At 39.1% G+C, this 25,195-nt stretch overlaps 1 protein-coding gene across 1 annotated transcript in view; it reads left to right on the top strand.

Annotated features, from left to right (window-relative positions):
- LOC122791430 (doublecortin domain-containing protein 1-like) overlaps positions 1-25,195 on the top strand; it is a 526,863-nt gene that overhangs the window by 493,015 nt on the left and 8,653 nt on the right. The window contains exon 19 of the mRNA XM_044059172.1: positions 4,408-4,468. Coding sequence (XP_043915107.1) covers positions 4,408-4,461 — 54 coding nt within the window. The 3' untranslated portion in view covers positions 4,462-4,468. The remainder of the gene's footprint in view (positions 1-4,407; positions 4,469-25,195) is intronic.

The following is a 25,195-nucleotide window of genomic DNA, read 5'->3' on the forward strand; positions in this document are numbered from 1 at the left end:
TGCATTCCTAAATAAGATGTATATATCCTCTCAAACATTTGTCTTGTTAGTTTATTGTAAGCTAATGTTTTGTCAGCTTTGAACACAATTTAATGTTTTCCTTGAAAGAAAAAAACATAAGGCCAAAATTCTTTTCTTACTCATAATTTTTGTTCAGGCCACCACTATATCAAAAGGTTGGAAAAATGCACTAAAATGTATTTCAAAACATCTGTAACCATTTTACTTAATTGGGTTATCTCATACACAGTTACTACTTTGCTGTTTTGGCCAGGTAAGGATATAGCTTTGAACAGCAACACTGAATTTCTTTCCTTAACCAACATTTTTGTTCAAGCCATCGCTGGATGAAAAAATTGGTAACAAAATAAAACTTTTACAATTCACTTCAGAGAACATGTAGAAAGACATGGATTCTTGAAAAAGCTTAAGATTGGACCACTTGAGGATGTGTGTGGGAGTGGGTGTGGGGTAAAAGAGTAGCCACTGGGGAGTGCCATGGAGTCCTTTGCTTAGAGACCCATTTCACCTAAGATCAGCCTTATTCCTAGGGTTATTGTACTGTATCATCATTACAAGTAAATGCCAGTCACTGTTAATGTCTTTCTGTGAGATGGGCCAACATAGTATGGTACTCAGGCATGTCATATTGTTATAGTAATGTAGCTACAGTTTGCTCTTTGCATACTTCTCTTAAAACTCTGCAGTGTAAGCTAAAATGTTGCTTAGGAGGGGGTGGCAGTGACAGGTTGTTACTTTGACTGGAACTATCCAAGGGGCCCCTAACATGAGACTTTTGGGCTCCCAAAATGCTAATACCAGCCCTGGGTATTGGTGAAGACTGGTTGTGGGGTATAGGATTCTGAACAATTTGAAATGATTAGATGATATTTTGAAGATAACAGTGGCATTTACCCTAGAGATGCACATGAACAGAGCATTGATTTGATAGGTAAAGTTTTAGCTGTGTTTTAAATGCATTTTCATCATGAATGTATTTCAGTACTAGTGGGATGTGGTTCCACAGTTTATCCACACTATTTGAATATAGAGAGTCACATGTAGAATTAGATGATTTGGATGTAGTGATTAGTGATTTTCACTAAAGTTCAAAACTCTATGGAAGAAGTGGTGTTGTTTTAAGTTGTTAAGGGCTGGGCAATTTTCTGGCTTATAGTGATGTCTGTGTATTACAGTTAGCTGAGAAAGAGCCAGGTAATGCAATACCTTTAAGAAGTTTAATTCTCTCAAAGCTAGGCAGTGGTGTGTTCTATTTTTATAGTTTATACAAAATGAGGTAATTTTGCTATAACACTGCTCAGGTTTGGACAGTCGTGAGACTTGAAGGTGGTGAAGGCTGGGGCAGCCTAGAGAAGAGATGGCAGTAAGAATGTAGAGGCTATGCAGATTCTGGCTACGTCAGTGATATAGGTTTTACTCTGTATAATGTATCTAGTTTGAGTTTAATGATTTTTTTTTTAACTATGTGTGATACGTGGTGGTCTAATTTTAATCGGTCATCTATGATGCCACTCAATACTTGCCTGCAGTTTACTTGTTCTGTCATGATATTGTTAGATGATGGGGAAATCTGTTGTTTTGCTACAGGTGTGTTTTGGTGTAAAGAGTAGTAATTTTTTAAGGATTTAGTAGTAGTAGTAGTTGTGAATTATTTAGCCATATTCAAATTGATAAGAAGGATTGGTGTGTAAGGTCTTGGCGTTTTGAGAGAAATTTGGCAGTACAGATTAGGATTGAGTCATCAGTGTAATGAAACAAAGTAGCATTTTTGTAGCATTGTAGAGGTCATTGATGAATATGTTGAAAAGTATTGGGGCCCAGTATAGATCCTTGCGGAACACCAGTAGTTACAGGCAAGTAGGTGGAGAAATCATTTTTCAATTTCACTGCTTATTACCTTTTGAGAGGTAGCTAAGGAACCACTGCTTTAAGACTTGATGAGCCCTAAGAATGAAAGTTTCTGTAAGGGTTTCTGGTGAGACACAGTAAAAAAGTTTTTGACAAGTCTAGGAAGATGGTGGACACTAGGCTTCCTGCATTTCTGTGAGTGTTGACAGTATTGTTAAAATTCAGCAAAACAGTAATTGTGCTGTGATGGGGATGTAAGCCATGCTGGGCTAAAGACATAATCTGATAATATATTATTAGGTTGAGAAGTTGCATATAAATACATTTTTCTAATAATTTTGATAAGAGCAATAACATCACAATTATCCTATAGTTTGAAAGGACTGTATTGATTCCACCCTTGGCCAGTGGAATAATGAATTATTTTTTTCCCATAGGGAGGTGACTTCATTTTCAGATATGGATCTAGTTATCAGAACTAAATCATATTTGCAATAGCATCAGCTACTATTTTAAGATATTCAACAGGTAGACTGTCAGAGGCAGTAGACCTCTGCCTATGGTATGACTCTGGGCAAATTACTTAATCAGGTAATGGTGTGGGACAATTGCAAAATTGGGCCAGGTTCCCATATTGTCTCCAGGTCCTTTAATTAACTAACTATGAACTTATGAACTGGGAAAGGTCCATGTTTAAGCTTACACTAATAGAACAGAAGAGGAAAAAATGTCTACCTGGATTTTCTTTCACACATTCTATTTAGCTAGATCAACCTCGTATCCCTCCCACCATTGTCTCAGTATTCAGGCCTAGTTTGCTTGTAATACTGTACCTGGTCATCCTAGCCTGTCAGTTTGGGATCCATCACATTCAACATATGAAGCAGGTGCAGTGTTATTTTACTGCCACAACCTGGTTCTCCTCCATGCTCTTAGGACTCCCATTTCATTAGTAAATGCCACTTTGTTCTGGCCACTTGTCTATTCTACACCATTGCATGGAAGATTTGTCCTTGGGTGACAGCTGATGGTTTGCATATTGGCTGCATTGTTACATCACACTGCACTCTTCTCTCTTGCCAACATTATGACATATGAGCGTTTGTTTGCCAGCTGTTGGTACAGAGCTGTGCTCCCTGTGCACTGTAGTTTCACTCCTGCAGTAGACTTCCATGCAATCAAAACCTGATTCACTTCATGAATCACACACCTGCCAGAGCTGTAGTTTGAAGCCTCTCTCCTGCCTCTGGTACATATAGCATGTGTACAGGTAGACATCTTTCCTTCCTCATGTGCTACTGACTTGCTATGATCCATCAATACAGAGTACACAATGGGGAAAAAAATGTATGAATGCAGCACATTTAGTGCAGCAGTATGTGATACAGTTAAAAGCAACGTTTTTATAATGAGAGTTTCATGCTACAATAAAGAAGTTGTGTTTTTTTTTCACTACAGCTATAGTTTTAATTAATGTTTTAAAATAATACAAATTTCTGAGATACTTTGTTGTTCCTGCTTTACTGAATTAATCTTTCCACACCACTGATATCAACACTTCATAATTTAAAATTAATCTTACTTATTCAGGTCTCTGTATCCCGGCTACTTCAAGTTAAACATCATTGTAACTTTTTAAAACGTTCACTACTACACTAGAGGAATATATTAATATAATCTCCTCGTTAATGTGTTTCGGTAATCCCATGATTCTGTAAACAGTTAAGAAACACATTGTAAGTCATAACTGTGTTAACATGACCAGCCAACAGACTGACTAAACTCAACTCATAATGGGACTCATTTGTGCACAATGCCTTGGTAGCAAGCAGTCTATTTAGAGGTCCGGGGTACAGGCCTGACTTGTTGTCATTGTCTGTGTATATTCTACATGTTTTCCCCAAGCCAAGATGTTTTTTTTTCTGTTTTCCTAACAAAAAAACACTAGTTAATTGACTACTATAAATATACTTACCAAGGGTTCATGAGCCAGTCCACTTACCTTTCTGTGACATTCAACATACATTCCAGTGGACTTTGCCTTCAGTATTGCTTTGTATAAATATACTAAGAACTAGCCTATCATTGGTTGTAAGGTAGGTGCTGAAGTGCTGCCCACTGTTATGATTCAGAAGTACCAGATGACAAACTCCCATTCTTTGCTCAATGGGAGTTTCATAGTAAAATCTACAGTAAGCTGTAACATTTGATGTCTCCAAACATGACACTATCCTAGACTTAATTTAATTGTGGATACCCCAAGTCTCAATAATTTCTGAAGTTTCCACCATTGACAGTGTGCCTTTTTTGCTGAGTCATACTCATTTTGTTCTAGGCATGCACCACTTGAGTAATATCATTATTTTCATGTCATATCGTACACAGAATATGCCATGTCCAATTCAGATATAAATTTAGGGTACTGCAAATATGGCATTTGCCATTTAAGACAGTCCAGAATTTGATATTATATAACAAGAGTTTAAATGGCAAATTATAGTTTTTCTTACATTAATTGTATTATTTTTTATGCTTCAGGTAGAGGCACCAAACCCTTTCCTTGGTCTTCCTTCTTCAGAAAACCTTACTTAACGACTAGGTAAGAACCACATTTTTTGTCATTTGAAAAACATACATACAATCTATTCTTATAATGTATTATTTTGGTGATTGTTGATGAAATTAAAGTTAATCACTAAGACATAGCTAGGCATTGGTGGTATTACAGTAGCTGCATATTCAGTGTAAGCATTAGACAGAACACTGCCACTGAAAGTGCTTCTGCTGCATGTACCAGCAGGTGGTGCTAAGTAAAACCAACACCTGTTGTGAAGGCTGCCAGCCTAGCTAGATAGCATTTTGCAGATAATTCTCTGTCATTGTAAATATTAACATAACCCAATGGCTTGTTTTTACAAATGTAAGCAAACTAAATGTAAGAAAACTGTGTTATATGCTGAACTTCAAAAATGTAACCACAGTGCACCCTGCTGGAAGAAAGCTGTTAAGTAAAGAATTACCACTGTGTTTGATCTTAAGCATAGAGACAGGATGTCTTGGCTAGCAAATTCTTTCTATCATTTGAAGACAGAGATAATTGCTAGATTTTACGTGTAACAGTGTCTTTTATTGGTGTGGCTTCCTGGCTAGGTGTAGCTTACAGAGAAATGTAAATTTTGAGTTTCTGTTAGCCGGGAAACTAAAGGAGAAGTGATAAAAATGATGTAATGTGAAATGACTCAGTAGTATTGGGTATCATCAATTTAAGACTTTCTCAGAGAGAAAGATTGAGCATGTTGGATTTTGTCTGAAGCTGGCAACAACTCACCAGCACTTTGCCTTGTAAGTAAAGTTATTTAGGACATAGTTTCTCTTAGAGTTAGACAGGAATTTAGCCAGATTATTCTAGCTGTTTTCTATATTTATCTCAGAATATCCTACAATATTGTTTTAAAGTTCCTGTGATTTCTGAACTTTTGATTATCACTGTGTTGAATTGATGATATTTGTCTTGTGTTTTTATCATTTATTATTAAATATTTTTAAACCTGTCAACTGTGGCTGTTTTCTGTAGAGATAATTTAAGCTCTTAGAGTACATTGCCTGTATTTGGTGATACTGTCCAAGCCACTCCAATAGTCTTGCTGTTCGGCATACTTACTATTTGGATAGCAGTAATATCACACAGTGAAGTTGGTCACCCTTTGGGAAGGGCCTTATTGTAGCTGATAGTGGTTGGTGGCAGTTGGTACTACCTTATATTCTGGGCAGAAAGGGGGCATAGCTGGAGAACATGTGTCAGGCTTCCCCAGGAGTGTCTGTGTGTTTGTATCTGAATCAAATCTTAAAGTGTGTGTGTGTGTGTCAGCTACTTGGGCAGGGACACAAAGAACTGGTTGGACAGAGAGGGTCCTGGAGGTTTTAGCTTGACCACTAGGCTGAGATCTGTACCCTATAGCTGTTCCAGTGGGGAGTTTTATTGGAGATCTGGCAAGAAAAGGAGAAACCAGCCCCAGACTGACTGTGATCTCTGTGTGCTCTTAAGGGAAATTGTACTTTAATGTGTGTGTACGTGTTATGCCCCCAATATGCATGCCCCTCACTGGTGCTAGTGGTGAGGATTGAGGCTCCTTGATTACTGGGCCAGTGCATGGGCATCACATATTAATTGTTTAGCAGTGGTGGGATATCCACACCACATATTAATTGTTTGGCAGTGGTGGGATATCCACATCAAATATTAATTGTTTCATAGTGGTCAGACCAGGACGATGATCACTCTGGCCATGGAGATGTACACCACTCAGAGAATGGACAGATCAACCTCTCTGCAGAGGACTTAAAAATCCATTTGGAGCTGAAGAGAATTGAGTTGGAGGCCAAGTGTTTGGAAAGAGAAGCAGCAGAGAGACCGAGACATCTACAGGCTGAGGAGAATGAGAAACTTCTATGCCTGGAAGCTGAGGAGAAGGAGAGACAGAGGCAGCATGAAAAGGAGATGCTGACTCTTAGCCAGAGTCATGGAAGTAATGGGGAAGGGAGTAAGTGGACCCCAGAAGCACAAAAGGTCAGTAAATTTCTTCCACAGTTTACAGAGGGTGATAATTTTGATAGTTTCATTCATACGTTTGAGCGAGTATGTAAATAGTATGATGTTGACCAAAGGCTCTGGGTGCAGTTCCTGACCCCCTTACTCCATGGTAAAGCTGTAACTGTGCTGTCTAAATTATCTTTTTGTAATTTTATTTGATTATACTGCTGTTAAGAATTGTTTGCTAGAATTTTTGAAGCTAACACCCGAAACTTATAGGAAAACGTTTTGTGAGCATAGACACAAGGCAGATGAAAGTGTGTGTGAATACGTTGCTGAACTAAGCATTTATTTTCATAGGTGGTTGAGTGGATGTCAGGTCTTCACTTTTGAAGGGCTGGCAGACCTTTTGGTGAGGGAACAAGCCCTTGGCACTTTGCCTGAGGACATGAGGATCTGTTTAGCTGATAGACAATGTGCTACTTCAGATGAGTTGGGGAAGAAGGCAGACCTATACCTATCAAGCAAGGCAATACTGTACAGGAAAGGGACACCCAGTGCTGCTAATGGGTTTAAGGGAACCCATGGTGGGCATCCCAGACTGCCCCAACAGAATCCGCCAGTAGCAGGGGAAGCCACTACTCCAGGTACACATTCAGGACCTAGGGTTAAATGTTTTGAATGCACCCAGTGGGCCCATGTGGCATATGGATGTCCATGGAGGCAAGGTGGGGAACAAAAGGTGAGGGGGTCAGTAAGTGGGAAGAACAAAATGCCAACATCAGGTTGTCTAGAGGCAACAAGGGTACCAAACTAGCACCAGAGGTTATATCCTATCATAGCGAATGTCAAAGAGGCTAGTGCTAAGAGAGACATAGCCTCTAACATAACCATTGTGAAGCCTGCAATGGTTGCAGAGGAACACTACTTGCCTGGGCAGTCTACTCCAGTCAGAGCTTTAGGAGGGACCCCATTCCAAATACCTCTGGCTAGGATTCACCTTGACTGAGAGGGTGGAAAAGGAAGCCAGCACGTAGATGTGATTGAGGATATCCCTTCAGATGCCCTGATAGGGAATGAATTTAATAATGCAGTACCATGTGCTTATGCAGTTACATGCAGTCAGGCTTGGAGACATACATATGGGTCTGGTAGCCTGGAGGAGACCCAGTCAGACCGCATACTTGCAGCCAGGACTGGTGAAGTGGTTACTTCAGGGAGGGAGCTATTCTGTGTCAATGAGACTGGAGGTGAGCCACAGCTGCTTCTGGGTACTGATGGTCCCTTGGACAGAGTGACTGCAAGGGCAGAGGTGAGTAGTAGTACCCAGGCTGACAGTGAGGCACCACTGTCAGGGGATGCCAGACTTCCTGTGGAAGGGGAGCTGGGAATGGTTACAAAGAGAGAGTGTTGAAACAGGCTCAGCTCTCAGACCATACATTGAAAGTCCTGAGAGAGGTAGCTAGTGAGGCACCTGATTCTCAAGGGAAGGGGGAATCTGTATACTGGGACAAAGGGTTAGTGTATAGATAGTGGACCCCTGATGGAGAGCTAGAAGGTGAGAGAATACAGTAGTTGGTAGTGCCTAGACCGTACCATCTGGTGCTTCTAGCCATAGCCCATGATATTCCCTTTGCAGATCATATGGGCATAAAACATACAAAGAGACGTATTATGCATAACTTCTTTTGACCTGGAATTTCCAGAGATGTAACAGGGTACTGCAGGACCTGTGAGCAGTGCCAAAAGGTAGGTAAGGCAGGAGACAAGGTGAGAGCTCATTTGATGCCTTTGCCTGTGAGTGAGAAGCCATTTCAGAGGGCAGCTATGGATATTGTGGAGCCTCTGATTACCCCAAGTTCCACAGGGAAAAAGTATATCCTGGTGGAAGTAGATTATGCTACAAGATACCCTGAGGTAGTGGCTTTGTCCTACATTGAGACAGAAAAGGTGGCAAATGCTTTGTTAGAGGTTTTCAGCAGGGTAGGTTTCCCAAAAGAAATACTGACCGACAGAGGTGCCAACTTCATGTCAGACCTGCTGGCTTGTCTGTGAAAGTACTGTGGGGTGAAGCACCTGAAGGCCACCCCCTACCATCCCCAGACTAATGGTCTTGTTGAGAGGTTAAAATCTACAATCAAGTCCATGCTATGAGCATTTGCAGACCAGTTTAAGAGGGAGTGGGACAAATATTTGCACCATCTGTTGTTTGCTTACAGAAAGGTTCCCCAGGAATCCACAGGTTTTTTACCCTTTGAGTTGTTGTATGGGCATAGGGTGCGGGGGCCTCTAGATTTAATTCATGATGAGTGGGAAGGTGAGTGTGAATCTCACAAGGAATCTGTTGTGGCATATGTCCTAAACCTCAGGACAAGGCTCAGGGAACTCATGGGCTTGGCTCAGGAGAACTTGGCAGAAGCCCAACAACAGAAAAAGGTCTGATATGATAGGAATGCTCGAGCTAGAGAGTATGCTATAAGGTAGCAGGTAATGGTTCTCATTCCTGTCAGACACAACAAGCTGCAAGCAGCCTGGGAGGGACCCTGCAAGGTGGTAAGGAAGATCAGTGATGTTAACTAAATGGTGGAACTGCTAGGCAGGAGGCAAGAGCACAAACTGTACCATGTTAACATGATGAAACCTTATCAAGATAGGGAGGCCCTTGTGCTGAGTATTTGCAGTGGATTGCAGGAGGAGTCTGAGGGAGATCTGGTGACTGATCTCCTCAGTGAGGCTCGGACTGACTTCTTAGTGGAAGGGGTAGCAATGTCCCAGCAGCTATCTCCTACCCAGGTTCGAGAAATCCGAGCAGTGTTACAGGAGTTTGGGGACATGTTCACTGGGAAACCAGGGTGCACCCACCTGGTGAAGCACCAGGTGGATACAGGATCCCAAAGGCCTATTAGGCTGGCCCCTTATAAGGGTGCCTGAGACAGTCAAGCAGACACTGAGGGAGGAGATACAGGAAATGTTGGAACTAGGGGTAATTCATGAGTCTAACAGTCCCTGGGCTTCCACAGTGGTGCTGGTGCTAAAGAAGGATGGCAGCACCAGGTTCTGTGTGGACTACAGGAAATTAAATAGTCACACAGAGTCAGATGCTTATCCCATACCTAGGTTGTAGGTAGCCCTAGAGAAGCTGGGTAGGGCTAAGTATCTTACCACCATTGATCTTACCAAAGGTTACTGGCAGGTGCCCTTGACTCCCAGTGCTAGAGAGAGGTCAGTGTTTGTGACTCCTTTTGGCTTGTATGAGTTTACAAAGATGCCCTTTGGGATGAAAAATGCCCTGGCAACTTTAAAGAGGCTGGTAGATAATATCCTAGCAGGAGCAGGATGATTTGCCCTTGCTTACCTAGATGATATTGCCATCTACAGCCATTCCTGTAAACAACACCTTCAACATGTCAGGGAGGTACTATACAGACTACAGTGGGCAGGGATGACCATTAAGCGTAGCAAATGTCAGGTGGGTATGGCGGAGGTCTCCTACCTGAGGCATAGAGTGGGGAGTGGTAAGATCAGGCCAGAACCTGCCAAAGTGGAAGCCATTCAGGTATGGCCTGTACCTGTTACCAAAAAGGAGGTGAGGACATTCTTAGGGACAGCAGGGTACTACAGAAAGTTCACCCCCAGTTATAGTACTATAGTTGTTTCCCTCACAGACCTGACAAGTAAAAACAGGCCAGATAAGGTAATGTGGACCACAGCATGTGAGTGCATCAGCAAATTGTGAATGCTTATACGAGCAAACACAGGCAACATGATCATTTTACATCAGACCTGCTAATTATATATACTAACTCTAACATCACACAACAGCAGGGTAAGGACAAATTCCCTTAAATCTGCAACATGAGCCAATGCAAAAGGCTGCCAGCAGAAACTCCATTTAACAGAATGTTTACTCACATGAGGCGTTCCTTTTTTTTTTTTTTTTTTTTTTTTTACATTAGTAAAAATCATTTGCTTATGTGAGCATATGCTCTTGTCAACTATAATCATACATACACACACACATATATACATATGGATAAATAGATATAGCTACAAAGACAGACAAAAATAGATCAAAGGTCCAGAAGAAAAAACATTTAGAATAAACTATAAGAAAGAGGCTGGAATCTTCATTGTGTAATACCTTAAACCTCCTGTAGTGGAGGAATTTGGTTTTGATATTATTTGGGATATATTGCAGTCATCCTAATGTTTATGGGCATCAGGCAATATTCTTTTTATATTTTTATTACTTTATTATTTTACATCTGGTTACCAGAAAAGTCCGACTGGACACAAGTCCTTTTTCAGCAGAGGCCCAGGAAAAAAGCTCCACGTAATAAAAATCTAAAAGATTTACATATACAAAAAAAAATAGCAATACGCACACAATTACAGAGCAATACTAAAGTGTAAACATTTACATATATAGGAAAAGTAGCAAAATGTAGACAATTACAGAGCAATTACTAAAGTAAGAGATCTCATAAGTATATACAGCGTATGTATACAGTACACATAGTTACATATATAATTACAGTCAGATAACACTTATAAGAATTACAGATCACTAGATGAGTAAGGTAAATACGTAATTTTTATGTGGACGGAGTTTACATTCAGTTCGGGTAACACTGGAAAAAGAGCAAGAAAAATATGTTGTGTGGGTTTTGGGCATATTTACAATGTCTGTGTTTCTAGAATATGCCGAACAACACCCTTATTCTACATTAATGAGCTCAGAAAAACGATGAAACATGGCATGTCTGCAGTTAGTGGGTGTTGGCATTTTGTCCTGAATGCATCAGAAAAGACTTAGAAGGCAAAAACTCATGGGCATAAAGATGCCATGTAATTAAAACACTAATATTTCCTTAAGGGGTAATTTGCATTTTTATCACATGGGCCTATCTCTCTCTCTCTCTAGATATATATATATATATATATATATATATATATATATATATATATATATATATATATATATATATATATATATATATATATATATATATACGCATTATAAACACTCATATGCATATGTGTATGTATGTGTATAGCTATCTAAACAACAGGACATTTAGATAATAAATCAGTTCAAAAAGAACCAGTAAAAAACATACAATACATTAAGAAACAATTAAGATGAATCAAATTCAGTATTTCCATTTCAAGTCACAATTAAAGCCCAATGCTTTAAAGTATCATTTTTCAATACTAAGATATCTTCTTTAGTAAAAGTATGTCTTTCAAAGGCATTTGCCTTCTAAGAGGTATGAGGTCCTTTTTGACCAGGGCTGGTAATATTATCGCTATGAAATAAATTAAAATGACAGGCAATAGATTACCCTTCAGTTTCTTTATAGCTTATGGCAGTAATATAGAAAGTTCAATATAGTTTGAACCATCTTTTAGGTAAGGAGAAAGCTGAGACTGAAACAATGTTATTCTTGATAAGTGCGTTCATATCGTGTAGATGAATGTCAGATTGTAAGCTAAAGCATAGAGAGATGCTGCCAGCAGGGGTTCATTGAGGGAGCAGGGAATGCCAGTATTCAGAGAAATTTGAGATGAAATGATTGGGATGAGTCAGTATGAAGGGCTGAAGTCAATGGTGGCTGGCAAAACAAAAGCAAAATAAAGTTGGATAATGAAGAAACAGTGTTTCGTTTTACACTACATCAAAGTGCTGTAAATGTAATAGCATTATCTGCTTCACCTGATCCAATTTTCATTAGTCTGTTTACTACTCTATTACTTTACTTTACAGATGGGGCAAGTGAGCTATTTTATTATTAGTTTATTTCAGCAATACTCCTGAGAATTCAGAAAGAACCCCTCTGTCAGAGATAAGACCTGCGTCCAAAAGGGACAGTATTTTTTATGTGGGAAAATGTGATTCAGATACATGTTAGCTGCAATGAGGAAATACCTCACTATCAGCTAACAAACAGTAATATGCATGTGTCTGAATTGCTCATAACTACCACAAGTACAAATTAGCACTTTCTTATGGTAGTCAACACTGGCAGTCCATGCATTACATTAGCACAGGCACCTGCATCCATTTTTAATCTCCCAAACACATGCACACATTCAGTATCTTACACACACACACACACACACACACACACACACACACACACACACACACACACACACACACACACACACACACACACACGCACGAACCATAGTTGACCTATCTAGTGCTCAGTGCCATTCCCATATCTAGTGACCTTCAGGATGAGGGGCTAAAAAGAAAAAGAAAAACAAGGTTGTTGCTCTGTTCCTGACTAAATTTCTGCAGGATCAAAAAGAAGTCAGTAAATAATTCCAGACATTAGAGTTTCAGATGTCTTACAGTGTAAAAACTGAATGTTCACACAAGCTCCTTTGTCAGTGTAGAGGGTTAAGATTGGGACTTGTGAAGCTGCTTTCTGTACCAAGGGTGCAAGGTTTGAAACTATCCTCCTTTACTTTAATTTTTAACACTTAAGCTAGTATATTAAGAGTATCCCTAGTGTCTAGTGTTGGCACAGATGACTAACACTCTGTGAAGGAACTGGGTGTGAGACAAGAGTACAGAGTTGAAAGCCCCCCCCCCCCTTTCACTTTAACTTTTTTTTCCAATTTTTGTTTTATTTTCTTATGTGCTTTTAGGGCAGGATATGAAGAGTATCCCTGGTGTCTCGTGCTCCCCTCACTCTATGTTGTTTGTGCAAAACATTACTGTTTTCTTTTTAAATGCACTAAAAGTGAAGAGTATCCCTGGTGTCTAGCAGTGCCCCTACCCCATATATTTTGCACTGCAAAACATTGTTTTGTCTTCTTTTTAATTGCATATAGGGCAGAATATAAAGAGTATCCCTAGTGTTTACTGTTTCCAACCCATCAGTACTGTAGGATTTGCTCCTTAGTTTAGGGGAGTATGGAGGTATAATACACAGGCCCCCACATCCAATATCCTCACAGCCACACTCACCCATTCACCCATACTCACAGACACACACACACACACACACACACACACACACACACACACACACACACACACACACACACACACACACACATATATATATACACACACACATGCGCACCTTTCCTACCTATCCCTAGCTAAACTCCCTACTATGACCATACAGGTAGACAGACACACACACACACACACACACACACACACACACACACACACACACACACACACACACACACACACACACACACACACACACACACACACACACACACACACACACACACACACACATGCACCTGAGGCCACTCATCTCTTTGCATACACTCATACATGCAGGCACACACATGCACATAGACACCCATCACTGCCTGTTCACTTAAATGTCCTGGCATTTACCTCTAACACCATCTCGCCCACTAGAAGCAATGGAAGAATGTGAGCCTTTGGCCATGTTCATTCACACAGCCAGCTAAAGTAACCTGTGCACCCCAGTGATTCTATGGATAGCATGAGGAAAAAGCCTTACAAAATGCATTTCCAGGAATGGGGAGGGGCATGGCTAATAAACATAGGTTACATTAACGTTAAATTAACATTTGTGTTGAGTTAGTTTGAATAAAGTAAAGAAAAATGTGAGATATAGGAATGTGAAAGGTAGTGTTAAAGATGGCGAATGTATTTATTTTACTTCCACTTACTCCATATTATCGGATAAAATTGTAGAACAAGTGAGATATAGTTAGAATGTGGTAAAAAGAGAGGTGGATTTTCTACATAATAAGAGAATGTGTTTCTCTTATAGGAGAGGGAGAAGTATAAAGGACTTTATAGTCCATAGTAAGTTTAATATGCCAAAATGAAAATGGTAAACCAAGTAGAGAAATTGGGAACTGTAGCCTGTGGAAAATGCAGTCTATGTAAATATATAGTAAAGGAATTTGGTAAAATGAATGGGGTCTCATTTCAAACAAATGGGACTTTTAATTGTAAAACTGAAAGAGTTATATATGGTTTAAAATGTTTGTGTAATAAATTTTATGTGGGAGAAACTAAGAGAACATTTGCCTGTAGAATAAAAGAGCATATTAGAGAGTTCCGCTGTGGCGACCCCTAACCAGGAAAAGCCGAAAGATAAAACAACAACAACATTAGAGATATAAAAAATAATAAACAAACAAGCCCTATAGCATTGCATTTTAATAAAGATCACAATGGTAATACAGAGGGATTGAAAGTGACAGTGTTAAGAAAAGGAATATATAGATGAACAACATATAAAATGTTTATTAAGAAAAAAAGAAACTTGTTTGATTTTAAAATTTAACACATTGAGCCCTATAGGGCTAAACATTGAATGTACATGGAAAAGTTTATTGTAAAAGTTAGTTGCAAAATAATGTATTCAAAGCATTTAGTATTTTTTATAGTGATGTTTCTTTAATTAAGAATGTAATTAAGTGGGTGTGTTTTATTTAGTATAAAGCTGTGAGTATGAATGGTAAAAAAATGTACTCTGTAAAAGGCAAGTTTGCCAAGGCGCTACAGAGAATATCTTGTTTTTTATGAGATAGGCAGTGTTTTACAATAAATCCTTTGCACTTTAAGGAATTGGATTATTATTGTGGTGAAGAATAACATTTGTGTTAGTTTGCAGAGAAAGCCCAACACGGTGCTGCATTATATCATGGGACAGTTGTCTCTGAATTGGAAATAGCTAACACAAGGTATACACTAGGCTTATGCCTCATGGTTACCTTTCCAAATCAGACCCACTATTGAAAAGACTGAAAATACATCAAATACTTACACAATATTTCATTCTGCTATGAAAAAAAAACAGAAAACTAAAATTACGTTAACAAAGACCCAAATGTATAAATACATTTATGTTTAACACGTTTATTGAATTGCCACTTAAGTAATAGGCAAGCATGCATACGTTTATATAAAAAAAAACGTTAACATGTTCAGCTACAAGCATTACACATCACAACCATTGTTTTATACAATTATCATCAATCCTAAATTATATAAATTGCTCAATTATTGCCTTGCCTTAAACCTAACTCCTCCTCCAAAATATTATTCTGCATGTATTGTTCCATTTTTTTATGTAGTTTTCTCCTATCATTTTCTAAAGATCCCACTTCCAGTGCCTTTATCTTGTTACAATATTCACTACTTTAAATATAGTTGGTTTAGACATTGATTTCCATTTTCTTGTAATTGCTTTTTTGGCAGCCACCTGAATTAAACTTACCAAGGCCTTACTATGTCAAGGCAATTCAGACCCTTCAGACCCTATATCATAGCTCGAAAAAATCATTCCTTTAGTTACATCCATTTCCTCATTCAGTATTACTGACTACTCTGCAGACAATTTTTAAAGTCTGAAAATTCATTACAACCCCAAAACATATGTTCCCAAATATCAAATTCTTCCCCATCACACCTCCAATGTTTGTCATCTACCTGAGGTAAAATTTTTTGGAGAATGGTTTGGGTAGAAAAATATCTATGCAAACACTTCCAAGCAAATATCTTAAATCTTCCAGACTTTATTGCATATTTGTGAGCCATATATGTATCCCCCCACTGTTTGTTTGTAAATTGTTTATCTAATCTCTCTTACTAGTCCTTTCTAACCTCCTCTGATTGATTCTTATATTTATCAAGCAATACTTATATGCCCTGCTAATTATCCCCTTTTTAATAGCTGCTTTTGTGCTAGATTATACCAATACCTCTACCAGTGCTGGTCTTTCCCTTTGGATCCCCCCATTTATTTCTCTTTGTTTGTACTCTGATATCAATTCCTGATAAGGAAGACAATCTCTAGCCTGCAGTCCAAATGAATTATTGGCCTTTTTCCATTCTATTACCTTTCCCCCTCCAATTATTTGGTTTCTTTGTCAGTTTTCTCCAGGGAATTCCAGACCCCTCTTGCATTTTCTCTGTACCCTTAATTGCAGTCATCTCAGCGACATCTCCTTACTCCATCCCAGTGTTGGCTTAGTTCTTATAATACTTTCTGCTGCTTTACCAAAGCTGGAGCTGAACTGCAAGAATCTTCACAGTCAGTTTTTTTTTTCTCTTCTCCTTTTCTAGTTGATTTTCTTTCAGGCCCTCTACATTTCTTCTGTGCTGGCATTCAGGTAGTGTACTTAATAGCCAGTAACTTAATTTTACCAAAACTGGCAGAATTACTGGCCCTTATTCATCAGTTTCTTTGCTGTTAATCAGAGTGCAGCCATCTTGGTATGCCAAAATGTACAAATACATTGATGAATTTCAACATTAGCTCTTGCTTTTGTAAGGGGACTTCAGTTTTAGAAAACAGATTTGTCCACATAAATAATTTATCCATTTTCTCCAATGTAGCACATGCAGGGATAGCTGAGATTCATTGTACAATGTCCCCTCTCCCTTGCAAAATATGTTAGAAGTGTTTTACATCCACTGAAAGTACCATTCGCTTGAACTTGGCATGATTTCTGCTTGGTAACATATTTGAACTTAAGGTAATATTTTTCATTTGAAAAGCTGAGTGACATTTCTGTAATATACACATATCTATCTTTGTGTGTGTTGGGGAGGATTTATGCTGTTACATCAGAATTACAGAACATTGGACTGCTTATGAAAATGACCATATGATCGAAGTTCGTTAATTTCGAAAATTTGAAAATCTGCATCCGCTAAGTGGGGGGGGGGGTTGCACCATCCCACACCCCTGCTAAATTTATATACCAGCTCTGAGAGCACACTACAATTGTGAAAGGGTAAATTCCCTGATCCCCATTGTATCACAGTCTCCATACAAATGTTTCAAGTTTTCTGCCAGTCAGTCATATGGTCTTCACTATATGAAGTTCGACTTCCAAATGTGACCCAGATATACATGTGTGTGTGTGTGTGTGTGTGTGTGTGTGTGTGTGTGTGTGTGTGTGTGTGTGTGTATATCTATATATATCTATATATATATATATATATATATATATATATATATATATATATATGGTTTCACTTCATATTACCGAAATGTTGAAATATAAAATGTCAGCATTTCGACAGTATAAAGCCGAAACCATCAGAACACCGACACTTCACAATCACGAAACCACAACATCGAACACACAGCATACAGCACACAACACACAAACCATAACACCCACAAAACAATTACATACAACAAAACACCACACAGACACACACCTACACTACACAAACAGGGGGCAAGCCCCCTGCACCACCAACACCCCCCTACTTATATATACTAACTCCAAGATCGCACAAACAGTTAAAAAAAAATATATCACACACAGCCAACACACACACTCATACCTCCACCTCCCTATCCTAACCCACTCATACAAGTTAGAAAAACATTCACGCCCACTCACTTGCCTTAAACTGCAGACACCATCCCAGCCAAACACTTCCGTAAGATAATGTAAATGCATAAGCGCAAATTCGACATAGTCCTATTCGCGCTTATACACTATCGTTATTTTGAAGTTTCGGCTTCATGGACATGAATTGCTGAAATTCAGTATTTCAGCAATTCGTGATTATGAGTGTTAAATAAAATCAAGAGATCAATACACAGGAGGTTCAGGTTCAAAAGTTTACTAGTGTACACCAGGAGGCAAAAACCGTACAAGTACAGAATTTTGTCTGCATGAAACAGGAAGTACACAATTTTTATAGTTTACATTCAAGTTGTACCCACCTTACTGACGTGGTCAGTCACAGGGCATCTACATCACTTTAGCTTACAGTGTTCTATTCATTAAATAATGCTGATGCTGTATATTTTAAAAAAAGTTTTCCTCTGGTAACAATACGGCCTTGCTATCCACCTGGTCAGACATAATGTCTTTCTGTAAAGTTACTTCTCCAAGGTTTCAGACTAGTTTGAATACAATAGCAGATTCAGTCTTCTAATACACTTCTTTGTTCCCCTGTAACACTTTCCCAACAGCTGCATGTTATCTAGTAACACATACACAAGGCCAAATCATCCCAGCAGGAAAGAGCAGAAGATTTCATTATTTCACATATTTAATTTCCTGACCCAGCAGATAATCACTTGTGAAAAGCATAAACATTAAAACTTGCTGAGCTAGCAGCTGCCAGGGTCACAGGCCAACTTGCTACAAGCCACACTGCAGTTTCAAAACTTCTTGCAGTTACACATGAATTCATCCTTTTTGTTATATCTTTAATAGAATAAAATGCATTACATACTACTTTGCTTTAAAACTAGCACATCAAATATATTCAAATACATATTTCTCTAACATTTTCCCTTCTATTAATACTTTTTATTCTATTTTGAAGTATGCATAATGTCATTTTGTCTCCTAACCTCTTCCACTAAGGATTTTCAGCTAGGTGAGTCATGTGATCTATACTTCAGAAAAAGTTTTGTCTGAGATCAATTTTTCAATCACAATATCTTGGTACAAAGTTTCAGTAACAGATACGTCAATAAAATCTTTAATTAATCTTTTCATGCAGGGAATTCCACAACAAACACATGCTCCTGTTAGTAGTAAACCCACACAAATAGCAATCAGAATATTCATTAGGATGGAACCCCACCCCCCCAAATAGATTCTGGAAAAAGTCCGTCAGTGGGTTTGGGCCTGGTTCAGTCATGGCTGATACTTGCTGAATTACCTCTAGGTGGTTGTTAATTTCATGCCTATTGTCCGGAATGTATGCACAGCATTCTTCTTTGATAAGTGCGCACGTACCACTTCTCGCCACTAGGGTGAAGTCAAGAGCCATTCGATTTTGTAGCACAACAGTTCTCATTGCATTCAGTTCATCAGTCACCAGTTCTAGGGCAGAGAAAGTTGCATTACTCATTACTTCGAGAAGTTTCGACAGCTTCCTCAACTCCCAGATTGATTTGACTGCTCCATATGCTGGGAATATTCCTGCCCAAGATATAACACTGTCACTCAAGTCCATATGAGTTAATTTGCTTTTGTCCTTTACGGTATTATGGTCTTTCCAGCCAGCTTCGATCCGTCCTACTGGATTTACAGGTTTTTCAACTGGACCTTCAGGTTTTCGGGCTGCTTCTCTCACGTTTCGTATCTTACCCAAAGGTAATTCTGCAGTATGTCTTATAGCCGGAACCAGATAACCCAAAAAACAACTGCTGGACCAATTCTCAGGTAGCCATTTATATGCCTTTTTCCCACAAACAAAATAACAATTTTCTACTTTAGTACTAATACGCATTAACCCTGCATGAAACATTTTCTGGTCTATAACTGACAATTGTTTAAATAAAACAGGATTTTTGCGAATTTCATTCTTGGTTGTTTTCACTGAGTTCAAATATGAGTCATAATTAGTATTGCAAAAAGTATTGCCATTACTAGTCTTAATATAACACCAATAAGATATCGTTATATTACAATTGCTCCAGCCCACCTGGAGAGTATCATTTTTATAAAAACATACAATTCCCTTTTGTGTGACAGGTAAAAACAAAGCTATTTTGTCCTGTGATCTCACAGTCCCTGTGTCAAAAAGCAAATTTTGCCAAGTCTCATTTATCCCCAGAGGGACAGCGGACATTATCAGTCCTCCATATGCTGTTGGTATAGCTGTACAAACCCAGCAATTTGAAATGTTCATAGTCTCTGCATATACACGCTTCATGGCTAGGTATGTGTTAAAATTTGGATGCCAGTCTATAGATGTTTCGTCACATCTTCCCACTTTTACTTGTGTGGTTGAGTGTAGGAAAAACCACAACAAGAGGAAAATTGTCACAATTATAGTTAATAAATGTATACTCAACAAAATGATTATGCAACATCTCTGGGGTTGATCTGCATTTCTTTTCGCTTTGTTCTTGGCCATTTTGCCCTTGTTGTATATCAGTCACAAAGTTTTTATCAAGTTGAAAGTTCTTTACCGGTTTACAGTGTGTCAAATGGACCCAGGATGTCCTCTCAGCCACCCTGACTGCAGTAGGCATTGCCAACAGTACTTGGTACGGTCCTTCCCACTTTGGACTCGCCCAATTTTTCCTCTTTGTCACTTTTAGCCACACCCACGTTCCCGGAGCCAAAACTGCTTCCACCGGTCTGGTCTGTTCCTTATCTGAAAAAGAGTTAAACTGCAAAACAGATTTATTTGTTAACAGTTTCCTCATATAACTAGCTAATGAACTGTCAGCCTCTTGCTCTGCAGGCATGAGAGCTTTCCACTGAGGCACATAATATGCTCTCCCAAAAACCATTTCGAAGGGAGTCAAACCCTTCACATTTGGAACTGTTCTCATACTCAGCAGTGCTAAAGGCAAACAGTATATCCAATTCTTCTGGGTTTCATTAACTAACTTCCTAAGTTTGTTCTTAAGGGTTCCATTGTACCTTTCCACCAGTCTTGCTGACTGTGGGTGGTAGACACAATGGTTTTTCAAGGAGATTCCAAAAAATCTTCCAAGTTGCTGGATTGTCTGATTAACGAAATGTGTGCCATTGTCACTATAAATCCCTTCCGGTATGCCAAATCTAGGGATTACTTCTTTTATCAGGGCTTTTGCCACTGTTGCTGCATCCGGATTCTTGGTTGGAAAAGCTTCTACCCATTTAGAAAACATATCTACAATGACTAGGCAATATTTTTCCCCCTCACACTTATTCAATTCTATGAAATCCATACAGATAGTATGGAACGGATACGGTGGTATAAGAAAACTTCATTGCTTAGGTTTAAATGCCCCTTGTGCATGGTGCTTGTTACAAGTATGACAAGCTGCACAAATTTTTTTTGTGTAGTTTGTGAATCCGTATGTTTGGAATATTCGGTTTACTAACTGTACCATCCCCCCTGTTGAGACATGGCACTGCCCATGGCTCAACAAAGCTGCATATCTAAATAAATTAGACGGCAATATCGTTTTATTCTCTTTGGAAATGTACAGTCCATTTTCAAGAATTGCGCCTTGTTTTTCCCATTTTTGTTTTTCTGCTTTTGTAGTAAGTGTTTGCATTGTTTTTAACATGTCTAAATCTAAAATCTCAGAGGGTTGTAATTCCTCATTCAAAAGTAAAGTTTCTGAGACTGAGGCCGCTTGCTTTGCAGCTGCATCAGCTCTCGCATTGCCTTTCGAAATCCTATCCTGTTGTTTTGTATGAGCTACACATTTGCAAATAGCTACTTTAGTAGGTAACTGGATAGATTCTAATAATTCCAAAATAAATTGCGCATGATTAATTGGTTTTCCACTAGAAGTTATCATTCCCCTATTTTTCCATTGTTGCGCAAATACATGTACTGTAGAGAAAGCATACTGACTATCGGTATATATGTTTACATATTTGTCTTTTGCTAAAGTACATGCTCATGTCAAAGCTATCAATTCTGCTGCTTGTGCAGATAAGTTATGTGGTAAGGGTTGGGCTTCTAAAATTTCAGTGTCTGTAGCTACTGCATACCCCACTAGATTCTTTCCTGTAGGGCCCCTTCTGTATGAGTCGTCCACGTAATATGTCACCTCGGCATCATCCAAGGGCATATCTGTGAGATCTTGTCTAGGCAAGGTTAACTGTTCAATTTCCTGCAGGCAGCTGTGCGGTGTGCCATCCGCAGGAGTTGGGAGTAATGTTGATGGATTTAATGTCGTACATCGTTCAATTGTCATATGAGGGTGGCTCAGCAGTATAGTCATACATGAAAGATGTCTAGCAGGAGAGAGATATGCTACTTTCTCTTGCAGTAAAATTATTGCGACTGCATGCGGCACTCTCAATGTGAGAGGGTGGAATAATACCACTGAGGCCGAAGCCTGTACTGCCATTGCAGCTGCAACCACTGCTTGTACACAGTGAGGCAAAGATCGTGCCACTGGGTCTAACTGTGATGAATAATAGGCTATGGGGCGTTGCTTATCCCCATGTTGTTGCGTCAGCACTGACGTCATATATCCTTGCTTGCAATCTATGGTTTGAAAGAACCGTTTGTGATAATTTGGGAGTCCTAAAACTAATGAAGAAGCTATTAACTGCTTCAATCTGCAAAAAGCCGTTTCTGCTTCGGGTGTCCATTGTAATAAATCTTGTGCTGCCATTGGTATTTTATATATCAAGTCAGTCAGTGGAGCAGATTCCAAAGCATAGTTTGGTATCCAACTCCGACAAAAATTAGTTGTTCCCAAGAAGGACATCATTTCCTTCTTGGTTGCTGGTTTGGGTGCTTGTAAAATCGCTGTCTTTCTATCCTCGTCTAATATCCTACCTTCATTGGATATCACATATCCTAGGTATCTAACTTGCTTTTTCCAAAGTTGTAACTTACTTTTGTTCACTTTGTGTCCTTGCGTTGCTAAAAATTTCAATAGCGCTACAGTATCTTCCCTGCATTGCTGCTGGGTGGGGGCTGGTAGCAAGATGTCATCTACGTAAAGTAGAATTTGACTACCTCCTGGTGGGGTAAACCCTGCCAGGTTGCTAGCCATTTCTTGTGCAAATATTGTTGGGCTCTCACAATATCCCTGTGGTAGTCGATTATAGGTATACCTTCTACCCTGAAATGTAAATGCAAACCAGTATTGACTATCAGGATGTATAGGTATTGAAAAGAAAGCATTACTGATATCTACCACAGAGAAATATTTCTGTTGCAGTTTTAAGTCATTTAACAAAGTATGTGGATCTGGCACCATGGGTGCTCTGGGTATCACTGCATTGTTTACAGCTTGTAAATCTTGAACCATCTGCCATTCCCCCTTTGCTTTCTTAACAGGAAATAGGGGTGTATTACATGGTGAATCAGGAGATTCTACCAGTACTCCTTCCCTGAGTAATGCTGCTATTATAGGCTTGATTCCTATTTCTGCATCTTTCCTCAAAGGATATTGTCTTTTCTGTGGCCTAAATGCTGACTTTGGTGTAATTGTAACTGGTCCTGCTGTTCGAATAAGTCCTACATCTGACTTGCCTGTTGACCAAAGAGTCGTTGGTATTTCACATAAGGCTTTCTCTTCTTCTTCTAATAAAAATGCTAATCAGCTGTCCTCGCTAAATTGCAAGTGTACAGCTGGGTGCGTTTGCGTCAACCAATTCAACTTTTGTTTCTGTATTCCCTGTTCTGACAATTCTAAGTCAGTCTGTTTTTCCCATCTTGTTACCTTCTCTTCTAAGTCTGCCCATTTTACGTTTTTGTTTTTTGTCAAGCTGACATGTGGCAATCGATTTGATCTATATAATGCAAGGAATTCTTGAGGCAATGAACAGCTAACTACACTGTTCCCCTCAGTATCCCAATACAAAGTACGTAATACTAATCTAGTTGCACGATTTTTGAACAATTCTTGCTCATATTCTCTATCAGGTCCTGGCGTATTACAGTAGTATAGAGTACAGTGTAACAAATGCTGTCGATCAGTGTCAAGGGAGGGGGCTTTACTGATGGCTACATTCATCAGTTCCTCGGTTACTGCCCCTGGACCAGTCGTAACTAGGTCCTGGCTGTACCAATAAAAAGTTTCACCCTCCGATCGCACCACAAAAGTATCCATTTGCCTCTGTGCCTCCATACCCTGCACAGTTGGAAGTACTGCTATGCCAAATATCTGCATAAGGTCCCTACCCAATAGGTTTACTGGACACTTTGCAGAAACAACAATCTTACTTCTTTGGGTCATACCTGAAACAGTGTCAGTTATTGCTATAACATGGGAAAGTGGTTCCCTGTATAGCTGTCCATTTGCAGCTTTCACTAGTATATAATCAGGTGATTCAGAATGTTCTGGTAACTTGGAGGGGTGTATCAGGGTCCATGATGCTCCTGAGTCACATATGAATTTAACTTCCCTCCCCTCCACCAGAAGTGTAACTTCCGGTTTCGTATCTGCTAAGTAGAGCTCTAGGCTCAATAATGCTAAATCCAAAATTTCACTTTCTTCATCCTCCATATCTACTTGCACTTCCTCTATTCCTTCTATCACATTTACATTTGTTCTCTGTTTATTAACTTCTCCTGATGATTTCTGACTTCTGCATGATGTATCTTCACTATCATATAGTCAGTCCTCATCTCCCTTGTCTTCTGTGATTACCTTTTTGTTCTGTTTACAATCCCTCGCTAGATGTCCCTTCTTCCCGCACTTAAAGCATTCACCTCTCTTTTTCCTTTCCTCAAAATCTTCTGACCGTTTGTCAGACTGTTTATTTCCCTGGGCATTTTTCTTTCCATTTTTACCTGACTGTAACACAAATACTTCAGCTCCATCTTCAACAGTGAAGACTTGCGCCTTCTTTTTCTTTTTACTATTAAAATGTCTTTCAGCATGTCTAGCATATTCAAGTAAGGCTTGTAGCCTACCTGTTCGATGGTCTATCATATGCTTCATAATGAAGCTACTGATAGGTGCAATGCAACCTTTTAAAAATGCATTTTTCAATTGTTGTTCATACGGGGAATCATTCACTTGATTCTCAGGAACTGTCATACCACTATGATTATTAAAACATTCCAATAATCTAGCATAGTATCCATCTATCATCTCATTTTCCTGTTGTATGCATTGGTTAATGCAAGTCCAGTCTGCTCTAGGTTTTCATTTCTCAGAGATTCGGTCTGTAAGACCTTTCACTCTATTGTCTAGTTCTGCGTCACTATGTGGGAGTGGTTTAAACTCTGCATTACGAGGATTCCAGGTGCCACAAATCATGTGCCAGTCTGGACCTATAATTTGTCTTACTACTTTTTCTACTTCTTCCCCATTCAAGTGATAACTCAACCTCATGCCTTGCAAATCTTCTAAAAATTTTGTAAAATTA

The sequence above is a fragment of the Protopterus annectens genome, chromosome 17.part0, assembly GCF_019279795.1.
Source record: "Protopterus annectens isolate FY-2018-M chromosome 17.part0, PAN1.0, whole genome shotgun sequence".
NCBI lineage: Eukaryota > Metazoa > Chordata > Ceratodontiformes > Protopteridae > Protopterus > Protopterus annectens.